Source organism: Vipera berus (assembly GCF_964194415.1).
Source record: "Vipera berus genome assembly, chromosome: Z".
NCBI lineage: Eukaryota > Metazoa > Chordata > Lepidosauria > Squamata > Viperidae > Vipera > Vipera berus.
This window is the reverse complement of record NC_138205.1, coordinates 3,293,905-3,305,762: the sequence shown is the minus strand read 5'-3', so window position 1 is coordinate 3,305,762 and position 11,858 is coordinate 3,293,905. Positions and strand designations below refer to the sequence as shown.

At 44.8% G+C, this 11,858-nt stretch overlaps 1 protein-coding gene across 1 annotated transcript; it reads right to left on the bottom strand.

Annotated features, from left to right (window-relative positions):
* Positions 1-467: 467 nt before the first annotated feature.
* Positions 468-9,975, bottom strand: LOC308677276 (lipid transferase CIDEB-like; the record flags this gene model as incomplete). The annotated part of the gene is made up of 5 exons (XM_081343534.1): positions 468-694; positions 1,852-2,042; positions 6,100-6,249; positions 6,977-7,121; positions 9,935-9,975. The coding sequence occupies 5 exons, from the start codon at positions 9,973-9,975 to the stop codon at positions 556-558; spliced, it is 666 nt and encodes a 221-aa protein (XP_081199660.1). The 3' UTR covers positions 468-555.
* Between the last annotated feature and the right edge of the window lie 1,883 nt (positions 9,976-11,858).

Below are 11,858 nucleotides of genomic sequence, written 5' to 3'. Positions count from 1 at the left end.
TGAGAGCTGGTCTGTAGAAGTATGAATTCAATCAGTAAGCAAATGGTTATAAGCGGAGGGCTAGTTGGGCTTTCTGCTTTCCCAGTTAAATGCAGGTAGAGTGGTCGCGGAGCTGGAGGCTCTGCTGCCCACTCTGCAAGCAAAGGTTATGACTTCGCTCCTTCGAGGCCCACGCTGCTGGATAGGGGTCAGGAGGCCGTGTGTGTGTGTGTGTGTGTGTGTGTGTGTGTGTGTTTTTACCAAACCTGGCAAAGGTGGCTTGTAGCGATTGTACCGCCAGGGATGATAGGCTTTGCAGTCCTACCCGAAGCATCTTATCCGAAGATACTCTGAAGCACTGGTACGCCGCATCCGTGGTCTGTATATGCCAGCCTGGATCAATCCCCCTTAACCTCTGGAAAGGGGACAGAAAGCCGCAGGTAAAATCTCCCTATTTTTTTGTTGTTTTTTGTTTGTTTCAATACTCTTTAAATCTTGAGTCCCGAATCGAGTGGGTTCCCTTAGATCCACTTCCGAAGCTGGAAGGTTTTCCCGGCGTCTGCAGGGAGGAAGGCCTCAGTGTTGGTAGTTGCTTATCTTGACTTGGGGGTGCCAGCCGTCCCCCACGTCCAGGAGCCGGCGGATGTAATTGGAAGCCCCCAAAAGGAGGTGCCCGACGCCTTGCATGACGGTGGAAGCCACTCTCAGGATCTCCCTGGAGGAAAAAGGCGACACAGGATTTCCATCAAAACCATTCACAAAGGTAGGTGGTACGGAGAGTCCTCGAGTTAACGGCCACAAGGGTGCCCGAGGTTTCTGTTGCTAAAGTGAGATAGCCTTAGGCGTGGAAGCTGGCGAAGAGAATTTGGGCCCGTCACCAGAAGACGGTGAGTTCTAGTTCCACCTTAGACATGAAAGCTGGCTGGGTGACTTGGGGCCAATCACCAGGAGACGGTGAGTTCTAGTGCCTTAGGCACAAAAGCTGGCTGGGTGACTTGGGGCCAATCACCAGGAGACGGTGAGTTCTAGTTCCACCTTAGACATGAAAGCCGGCTAGGTGATTTTCAGCCAATCACCAGGAGATGGTGAGTACTAGTGCCTTAGGCACGAAAGCTAGCTGGGTGACTTTGGGCCAATCACCAGGAGACGGTGAGTTCTAGTTCCACCTTAGACATGAAAGCCGGCTGGGTGAGTTTGGGCCAATCACCAGGAGACGGTGAGTTCCAGTGCCTTAGGCATGAAAGCTGGCTGGGTGACTTTGGGCCAATCACCAGGAGACGGTGAGTTCTAATTTCACCTTAGCGAGGAAAGCCAGCTGGGTGACTTGGGGCCAATCACGAGGAGATGGTGAGTTCTAGTCCCATCTTTGCATCAAAGGTGGCTGGGGGACTTAGGGCCAGCCCCTGTCTGTCAGCCCAACCGACTTCAGAGGATTGTGGGGAAAATGGGAGGAGGAAGGAGTATCAAGAATGTTTACCGCTTTGAGAATTGTTCGTAAACCATCGTAAGGCGGGATAAAAATCAAATAAATAATCCAAGGAGTGGAAGCGTTGACAGGGCCAGCCTGGAGATGGGTTTATCACTGCAATAGCTAGAGCAGGGGGTCTTCAAACCTGGCCCTTTGATCACTTGTGGACTTCAACTCCCAGAATTCCTCAGTCAGGAATTCTGGGAGTCGGAAGTCCTCAAGTCATCAAAGGGCCAAGTTTGAAGACCCCCTGAGCTAGAGTGTCTCTTGCAGCAATTTTGCCTTGTCTCGCATTTCATACCAGGCCTCCTGCGTCCTTTCCAACCTTTTGTGGGAAATGGCGGAAACTGTTCCTTGGAAAAGCACTTGGGCCATCCCTAAGCTTCCCTCTGCACCAGGCTCACCGCAGAACCTTCTTCGGCCCCAGGCATTTGAAGTCGCAACTCATCGAGTAGAGCCCGTAGAAAGTGGCCGAGATGTTTAGGCTGCCGAAAAGGTCCCGCGGGTTGAGCTTGTAGATGTCGAAGGTGATGCGGGCGATATCCTGGCTGTTTCGAGGCTTGTCTCCGCTCAGGGCAAACGACCGACTGATACTCTGGGGAGCAATAGTAACCGCACTTAGACTTATGGACCGCTTCGTAGTGCTTTACAACCCTCTCTTAAGCGCTTTACAGAGCCAGCCTATTCCCCCCCCCCCCAACAATCTGGGTCCTGATTTTGATTGAGAGAGAGAGAGAGAGACAGAAAGAGAGAGGGAAAGTGTCAGGGAAATAAATCAATAATTCCCTATCAGAGGGCGATGAACCGTGGTTCATTTGACGCATGGTAAACATCAGGTAAAAATAAAGAAAACCGAGGCGTATTCTACTGTATATAAAACTTTAATTGGAAAACAAAGAAAGAACTTAACTGACTACATCCTCTCATCAGACAGAATCAAAGAGAAGAGAAAAAAAGTAAAGAGAGAAAACTTTTGTAGACATGCGCACTTAATAGCAAAAAACAGATTGAAACCATAACGTGGCTGGACATGTGACAATCACCTCGGTTACATTGATAAGATTACTATGCAGCTGGCAGAAAAACAGAGTGCGTAGCTGACAAACAGAAAAAAACGCAGTGACAGAAAGGGAGGATAGATAGATGATAGAGATAGATGATAGATGATAGATAGATAGATAGATAGATAGATAGATAGATAGATAGATAGATAGATGATAGATAGATGGGTGGGTGGGTGGGTGGGTGGGTGGGTGGATGGATGGATGGATGGATAGGTGGGTGGGTGGGTGGATGGATGGATAGATAGATAGATAGATAGATAGATAGATAGATAGATAGATAGATAGATAGATAGATAGATAGAATGGATGGGCAGATAGGATGGATGGAGAGAGATGAGATAGATAGATATAGATAGATAGATAGATAGATAGATAGATAGATAGATAGATAGATAGATAGATAGCAGTAGCACACAGGTTTATATAATGCTTCATAGTGTTTTACAGCCCTCTACGCTGTTTACAGAGTCAGCCTATTGCCCCCACCCCCCCAAAACTATCTGGGTCCTCATTTTACCAACCTTGGAAGGTCAGGATCAAACTGCTGGCAGTGGGCAGTTTGCCTGTAATGCTGCATTCTAACCACTGGGAGGGAAGGGAAGGGAAGGGAAGGGAGGAAGGAAGGAAGGAAGGAAGGAAGGAAGGAAGGAAGGAAGGAAGGAAGGAAGGAAGGAAGGAGGGGTTTACAGAGTCAGCCTATTGCTCCCCCCCCAAACAATCTGGGTCCTCATTTTACTGATCTCCATTCTAACCAATGTGCCTCCATGGCTCATGGAGACAGTGAGTTCTAGTCCTGCTCTAAGCATGAAAGCGGGCTGGGTGACTTGAGTTTTAGTCCTGCTTTAGGTTTGAAAGTTGGCTAGGTGACTGGGTCAATCACCAGGAGACTGGAAGTTCTAGTCTCGTCTTAGTCATGAAAGCCCAGTAGGTGACTTGGACCAATCAGAAGGAGACGGTGAGTTCTAGTCCTGCCCTAAGCATGAAAGCGGGTTGGGTGACTTTGGCCCAATCACCAGGAGAAAGTGAATTCTAGTCCCGCTTTAGTCATGAAAACCTCATGGGTGATTTTGGGCCAATCACCAGGAGACGGTGAGTTTTAGTCCCTCACTGCACAGGAAAGCCAGCTGGGTGCCTTTGGCCCAATCACCTGGAGACGGTGAGTTCTAGTCCAGTCTTAGACATGAACGGCACCTGGGTGATTTGGGGCCAATCGCCAGGAGACAGTGAATTCTAGTCCCCCATTAGACATGAAAAACGGGTGGATGTTTTTGGGCCAATTGCCAGGAGATGATGAATTCTAGTCTCGCCTTAGTCATGAAAACTGGGTTGGTGATTTGGGGCCAATTGCCAGGAGACGATGAATTCTAGTCTCGCCTTAGTCATGAAAACCGGGTGGGTGATTTTGGGCCAATGACCTGGAGACAGTGAATTATAGTCCAGCCTTAGACATGAAAACTGGGTGGGTGACTGGCCCAATCACCGGGAGACGGTGAGTTCTAGTCTTGCCTTTGATAGGAACGGCACCTGGGTGACTTTGGCTCAATCACCAGGAGACGGTGAATTCTAGTCCCGCCTCAGGCATGAAAGCCAATTAGGTGACTTTGGGCCAGTCCCTCTCTCTGTGTCAGCCCAGCCCACCTCACAGGGCTGTTTTTGTTGCTGTGAGGAAAATAGAAGGATTAAGTATTTTTTGCTGCCTTGCGTTACTTATAAAGTAATAAAGGCAGGATCAAAATCTAATAAATAATTAAAACAAAGGAAAACTCAGATTCCCAACAAGAAAAATGCACACCACACCAAAGCAATTTGAGGGGTGTGTGTGTGTTGGTATGAAACCACAAAAAACCCAAATCCCCAAGCCGAGGAAACCGATGTTAGTAGTTATTTTATAATGTGGTTTGGGGTTTGTTTTTTTAAAAAAAAAAATGCACCAAAGGTATTTCCTGCCAGCTTTTATGTTCACCACAACTGACGTTGGGGAGCTTAGCTGGGCAAAACCCCCAGATTTCTGAAGAAATAAGGGCGGACAAACCAGAGATTAGCGTGGCTGCACTTGGGTCATCGCCCAAACTGATCTGGAATACCTACAAAATTTATTTCTCACCTTTGAGCCTTTTGACTAACGTGAAAAGAAAAAGATTCATTTTAGAATGATTTTGTAACTAGAGATGGCCGAAAGATTGTGAAAGGGGAAGCTAATGGCTAAACCTGTATTTTTGTAATTGCTGCACCAAAGACTGTGGGAAGTCAAAAAATTTTTTTTCCTTTTTGCACTTTTTATTTTTCTTGTATTTTCTTACTTTTGTTCCTTTTATAGGTTGATATTATAATAAAACTCGATCAAAAGAACTGGAGGGTTTAGAAGAATAGAAACAGAATCCTAGGGCTGGAAGAGACCGTGGGAGGTCATCTAGTCCAACCCGCTGCCCAAGGCATGAGACCTTAGGACATCTCGGACAAATGGACGTCCAATCTTTTCCTTATAACTGATAAATAGATAATGATAGATGGCTAGATAGATAGATACATAGATAGATAATGATTGATCAATCGATAGATGATAGATAAATAATGGGTGGATGGATAGACAGATATAGATAGATAGATAATGATAGATAAATAATGATGGGTAGATAACGATAGATAATTTTTTTAAAATTTTTTAATTCCATTTATATCCCGCCCTTCTCCGAAGACTCAGGGCGGCTTACAAGCTTAGCAGTAGCCTTCATTCTATGTATCTGCCTGCTTAGTAGGGCTTTCGCCCCCCCCTCCAAGCGGCATTATTACAAAGTCAGCTTAATTGCCCCCAACAATCTGGGTCCTCATTTTACCTACCTCGGAAGGCTGAGTCAACCTTGAGCCTGGTGGGACTCGAACCTGCACTAATTGCAGGCAGCTGGTGTTACTTAAGGAGGCATTAGCCCACTGCTCCACCAAGGCTGATCAATTGATAGATGATAGATAAATAGATAGATGGATGGATAGATGATAGATGATAGATAAATAATGATAGATGGATGGATAGATAGATATAGATAGATAATGATAGATAATGATAGCTGGATAGATAAATAATGATAGCTGGATAGATAGATATACTGTAGATAGATAGATAATGATAGATGGATAGATAATGATAATGATTGATGATAAAGATAGATGATGGATAGATAGATGATAGAGATAGATACATAGATAATGATCGATCAATTGATAGATGATAGATAAATAATGGATAGATGGATAAATAGATATAGGTAGATAATGATGGATAGTTGATGATAGATGGATAGATGATAGATAATGATCAATAGATGATAGATAATGATAGATAATGATAGAGATAATGATAATGATCGATGGATGATATAGATGGATAGATAGACATATGCTGTGGATAGATAATGATAAAGAATCGATAGATCGATAGATGATAGAGATAGGCAGACAGACAAACAGACAGATCATAGACTGATAGAGCTGGAAGGGACCTTGGAGGTCTTCTAGTCCAACCCCTTGCTTAAGGAAGGAGACCTTACTCCATCCCCGACAAACGGATGTCCGATTTGATTTGCTGATCCCCACCTTGCCGTGAGTCCACTTCTGTCCTTTCTCTAACACCATCAAGGCTGTGTTGTCTTCCAGGATTTGGAAAAATTCCTCCGTCTCAACCAGGGTCCCGTCTTCTTCCAGCACCAAGGAAACCAGACCGGACATCAAGAGGGTCTCCCTGGCCTACAAAACATGAAACCAACAAAACTCAAGGCATGCATGGTGAAGAGACTCCCCACCACCACCCAAACTGCTTCCTTTGAAGCGTTAAATATGTGCAACAAAATTTTATGCCCATTTCACAGGTAAGAAAAGAGAGGTCGACTTGGAGGGATGTGCAACAAAATTTTATGCCCATTTCACAGGTAAGAAAAGAGAGGTCGACTTGGAGTGACCTGCTGCAAATTCAGAAATTGACCTTCAAAATAGGTGTGTGTGTGTGTGTGTGTGTGTGTACATTGGCTGGGAGATAAAATAATGATAATAATCAACACAAACACATCTGCCTATCCCAGGTCCTTGGAAAGGACTCACTAGGTCAGGTGTCTTCAAACTTGGCCCTTTGACGACTTGTGGACTTCAACTCCCAGAATTCCTCAGCCAGGCACGCTGGCTGAGGAATTCTGGGAGTTGAAGTCCACAAGTCGTCAAAGGGCCAAGTTTGAAGACCCCTGCTTGTGGACTTCAGCTCCCAGAATTCCTCAGCCAGGCACGCTGGCTGAGGAATTCTGGGAGCTGAAGTCCACAAGTCATGAAAGGCCACGTTGGAAGACCCCTGCCCTAGGTGGACAAAAGCACCAAATTCAGTCTGAACCTCTGGCCGATTGGCCGACGAACCAAAATATTCGCAATTAAAGGATTTGAAACAATAAAAAAAGCTACAAGACACATCCCAAATAAATCTACAAACCTTGTCAAGTAAGTCTCCCAAAGTGCTTGCCATCAGTCCCTTGCGGAGGTTGCGCTTGTGATCGCACACTCGGAACGGCCGTTGGGGCGGAGGGCTCGGCATCCAGACCCGGCGGGAGATTTCCGAGCCTGCATTGGAGACTGACCTGAGTCGAGCGAGAAGAACGGAATAAGAAGAGTTGGAAGGGACCTTGGAGGTCATCTAGTCCAACCCCCTGCTCAAGCAGGAGACCCTACACCATTTGGGGACAAATGGCTGTCCAATCTTTTCTTAAAAACCTCCAGTGATGAAGCCCCTACAACTTCTGGTGGCCAGCTGTTCCGCTGGTTAAATTGTCCTGACAGGGAATTTCTCCTTAGTTCTAGGTTGCTTCTCTCCTTGATTAGTTTCCATCCGTTGCTTCTTGTCCTGCCTTCAGGTTGAGAATAGGTGACCCCCCCCTTCTTTGTGGCAACCCCCGAGATATTGGAAAACTGCTATCATTTCCCCCCTCATCCTTTTTGCTAAATTAGACATCCCCAATTCCAGCAACTGTTCTTTGCACGTTTTAGCCTCCAGCCCCCTGATCATCTTTGTTGCTCTTCTCTGCACTCTTTCCAAAGTCTCTTTTTTTATATTGTGGCGACCCTAACTGGATGCAGTATTCCAAGTGGGGTCCTATAAAGGCCTTATAAATTGATTGATTGATAGATTGATTGATTGATTGATTGGACTTATATGCCATCCTATCTCCCGAAGGACTCAGGGCGGCTAACAACAATAAAAATACAGCAATGCAAAAGTTAAAAAGAATTAAACTAACAGCCCCAATAAAATAATTAAAATTGATAAATTAAAATTTAAAAACATTTTTAAAATCCCTATCGTCAGTCCAGCCTGATGGAAAAGGAATGTTTTAAGGCCGCGGCGAAAGGACTGGAGATCCGGGGCGGTCCGAAGCTCAAGGGGAATTGCTATTAACGGGTCATGTGATCTTGCAGAGTGATCCATCAGATCATGTGCAGAGTGTCCAGCGAAAAACAGGCCTTTCTCTTCTGCAGTGCCACTAAGAGAGTCCTTCTGTAAGACTGCCTCTCCCTGATTTTTGAGAGATAAGCCCTAATAGGGCTCCCCAAACAGCCACAATTAATCAGGATTACGTGGAACCGTTTATTACAGCAACTATTGCTCCTTTAGCCTTGGAGGTCATAGTCCAAATTCCAGGTAGTTGTTTTTCTCCAGAAAAAGGGGGCTGGAGTAATGTTGGAGTAGCTATGGAGTCCGTCTTAACTGCATAGACATATCCAAGGAGCAGTGATGCATGAGGGGTTTTAGCTGCATAATAATAATAATAATAATAATAATAATAATAATAATAATAATAATAATAATAATAATAATAATAATAATAATAATAGTTATAGTTGGAAGGGATCTTGGAGGTCATCTAGTCCAACCCCCTGCTCAGGCAGGAAACCCTACACTATTTCAGACAAGTGGCTATCCAATCTCTTCTTAAAAACTTCCATTGTTGGAGCATTCACCACTTCTGGAGGCAGGTTGTTCCACGGGTTAATTGTTCTGTCAGGAAATTTCTCCTTAGTTCTAGGTTGCTTCTTTCTTTGGTTAGCTTCTGAAGTACAAAACAAGCCAGGTCACACCTTGGATTTGTGAAATAAGCCATGATTGACTGAAAGTTGCTGCTATAGAACTGGGCTTACTAAGATATAGGAGTGACCTTGGGGTAAGATGGGCGGTTTATAAATTTTATAAATAAATAAGTAGACCATTTAATCTGAAAAGCTAACTATCCATGTTTCTTGACTTGGTACACTATAAATATCTAGTTTCCCCTCCCCCCCTTTATTATTGTCATTAACAGGGTTTTCCAAGCTTGACCGCTTTAAGATGGATGGACTTCAACTCTCAAAGCTGCCCGGGGCATTCTGGGAATTGAAGTCCACAGATCTTAAAGTGGCAAGGTTGGAAGATTGTTCTAAAAGAGTGGCCTCCAAACTTGGCAACTTTAAGACTTCTGGACTTCAACTCCCAGAATTCCTCAGCCAGCCAAGTTTGGAGACTCCCGTTTTCCAATCTTGCCAATCTTGACTTCCAACTCCCAAAGCTGGGTGGGGAATTCTGGGAGTTGAAGTCCACAAGTCTTAGAAAGTCGCCAAGTTTGGAGATCCCGACTCTAAAAGAAGAGTGAAGCCAGAATGGGTAACTTCGTTCCGTTGGCAATCAGTGTTAAACATGGACCCCGTTCTGAATTCAAATCTTCTTCGAGGATTAGCCAACTCAGAGCGAACCCATTTTAACTGCAGATGCTCACATTATTCCAGATATAACTTGGTTCTCTCTCTCTCTCTCTCTCCCTCCCTCTCTCTCTCTCTCTCTCTCTCTCTCTCTCTCTCTCTCTCTCTCTCTCTCTCTCTCTTCTCTCTCTCTCTCTCTCTCTCTCTCTCTTTTTCCCCCCTTTCTACTCCAATGGAACTGACATTCTGCTGAATTGATTCCTGAAACAAGCCTTTTTTTCTGGGTCTCTTGAGCCACAACCAGAGAGCAAGCAAACCAGGTTTATATAACATGCCCTCTCCCCTAATCCCAACCCCCTCAACCAGATAACCACAGACTAAGCTTCGCCTCCCATGGTTGAATCCAGCTGGGTAATCTGTGTAAATGACCAGGAGGTTAAAACGTTGAGAGAACCTAGTTAGTTTGCCGTGCCTTCCTTGATTTCACACAAACAGGTGTGGGAATTCCCCCCCACCTCCCTGCTTCCATGGTCCCCCAACATCCTTGTCTTGGCTGCTGCTGTAACTTGTGAAAAGGTTGGACGGCAGAGCCAACTAACCACGAAAGAAGGCTTAGCTGTTGAGAACTAGCTAGAGAAACCAGGATGTCAAGGACTCCGGAAGTCGAGATGGCTAACCCCAACTTCTCCAGCCCCGTGAGCCCCCCCTCCCCCCATGAACTTACTTCAACAAAGACGAGGGGGCCAAGGCATTGATAAGATCCATGGGGGCTGATGGGCTCCCAGCAAAAAGATGTGCTTCCTGCTTCGTCACTGTTTTGTGTTGAGTTGCAAAAGAGACACACTGCCCTGTTTGGTCTTTCTGGACTCTGAACTGTGATTTGTGGGCAGGAGCATGGGTGCGTGCGTGTGTGTGTGTGTGTGTGTGTGTGTGTGTGTGTGTGTGTGTGTGGGACGGAGGTGTGTGTGTGTGTGTGTGTGTGTGTGTGTGTGGAAAGCATGGTGCAAATTCCAAAGTGAACAACAGAACAGATAACACCCCAGGGGCTAATAGTCTTGGGTTCGGATGGTGTCTGTCTTGACTTTCTGCATGGAGCGAGCTGTCGCTTTGGCAGAGGGAGCACACCCAATGTTTTTTTTTATTATTATTAAAGAGTTTTACAAAAAAAAAAGATTTTACAATACATATCGCCAAAACCCACCCACCCCAAACCACCCCCCTTCCCCCCCTTCCCAGAGCTAAATACAGGGTTATAGATATAATAATCATATTCTAACTAAAAATTATCCATAATATAAAATTAACCAAATTCATAATCTGCTTTAACTCCCCTTTAACATAGATACATACAAAGTACTAACACTAAAATTAATAACAATATCCCTCTAAAATCTACTCAAGCTAAATGGAACTTTTTAGTCCCATATTTGTTCTGAATATAATCTATCCATCTCCTCCAAACTGAAATATATCTTTCTTGTGAGTGATCCTTCAAATAAGCAGAAATCTTAGACATTTCTGCAAGATTCGATACTTTAAACACCCATTCTTCTCTAGTAGGCAAACTATCCTTCTTCCAGTATTGTCCCACCAGTAACCGTGCTGCTCTTATCAAATTCAACATCAAATTGGTTTCTTTAACATCACAATCTACAACAATGCCCAGTAAAAACAATTGCGGAGAGAACTTTATCTTTCTCTTAAAAATCTTTTGAATGTTCCACCAAATTTTAACCCAGGAGCACACCCAATGTTGACCTAAAAGGAACAGGGAGAAATTTCTCTCATTTGTAAACTGGTTAAAAAATTTATTTTAGGTTTTTTTTCCCCTCCCAAAAATCAACAGGGTTTATATAACATTATTATAGAACATCTGCACATCTGATAGCAGTGCTGGATATATATATATATATTTAAAAATGACCCCTAATAATATAAGAAAAGGATAGATGAACAAATCTATCAACTCCACAAAGAAGAGAGTGTGTGTGTGTGTGTGTGTGTGGGTGTCAACTTATTTTCCAAAGCACCAGAAAGCAAGACGAGAAACAATGGATGGAAGAGCAACCAAGAGGATCAGGGGAGTGGAGGCTACAAAGAACGGTTGCTGGAATTGGGGATGTCTCATTTAATGAAGAGAAGGACGAGTGGGGACAGGATAGCAGTCTTCCAACATCTCAGGGGCTGCCCCAAAGAAGAGGGAGTCAAGCCATTCTCCAAAGCGCCCGAAGGAAGGACAAGAAGCAACGGATGGAAACTAACCCAGGAGAGAAGCAACCTAGAACTAAGGAGAAACTTCCTGACGGTGAGGACAATTAACCAGTGGAACAGCCGGCCACCAGGAATGCTCCAACACTGGAGATTTTTTAAGAAGAGACTGGACAGCCACTTGTCTGAAATTGTATAGGGTGTCCTGCTTCAGCAGGGGGTTGGACTAGAAGACCTCCAAGGCCCCTTCCAATTCTGTCCTCCTCCTCCTCCTCCTCCTCCTCCTCCTTTTTAAGAAGAGCTTGGACAACCATTTGTCTGAAATGGTATAGGGTCTCCTGCCTGAGCAGGGGGTTGGACTAGAAGACCTCCAAGGTCCCTTCCAATTCTGTCCTCCTCCTCCTCCTCCTCCTCCTCCTCCTCCTCCTCCTCCTCCTCCT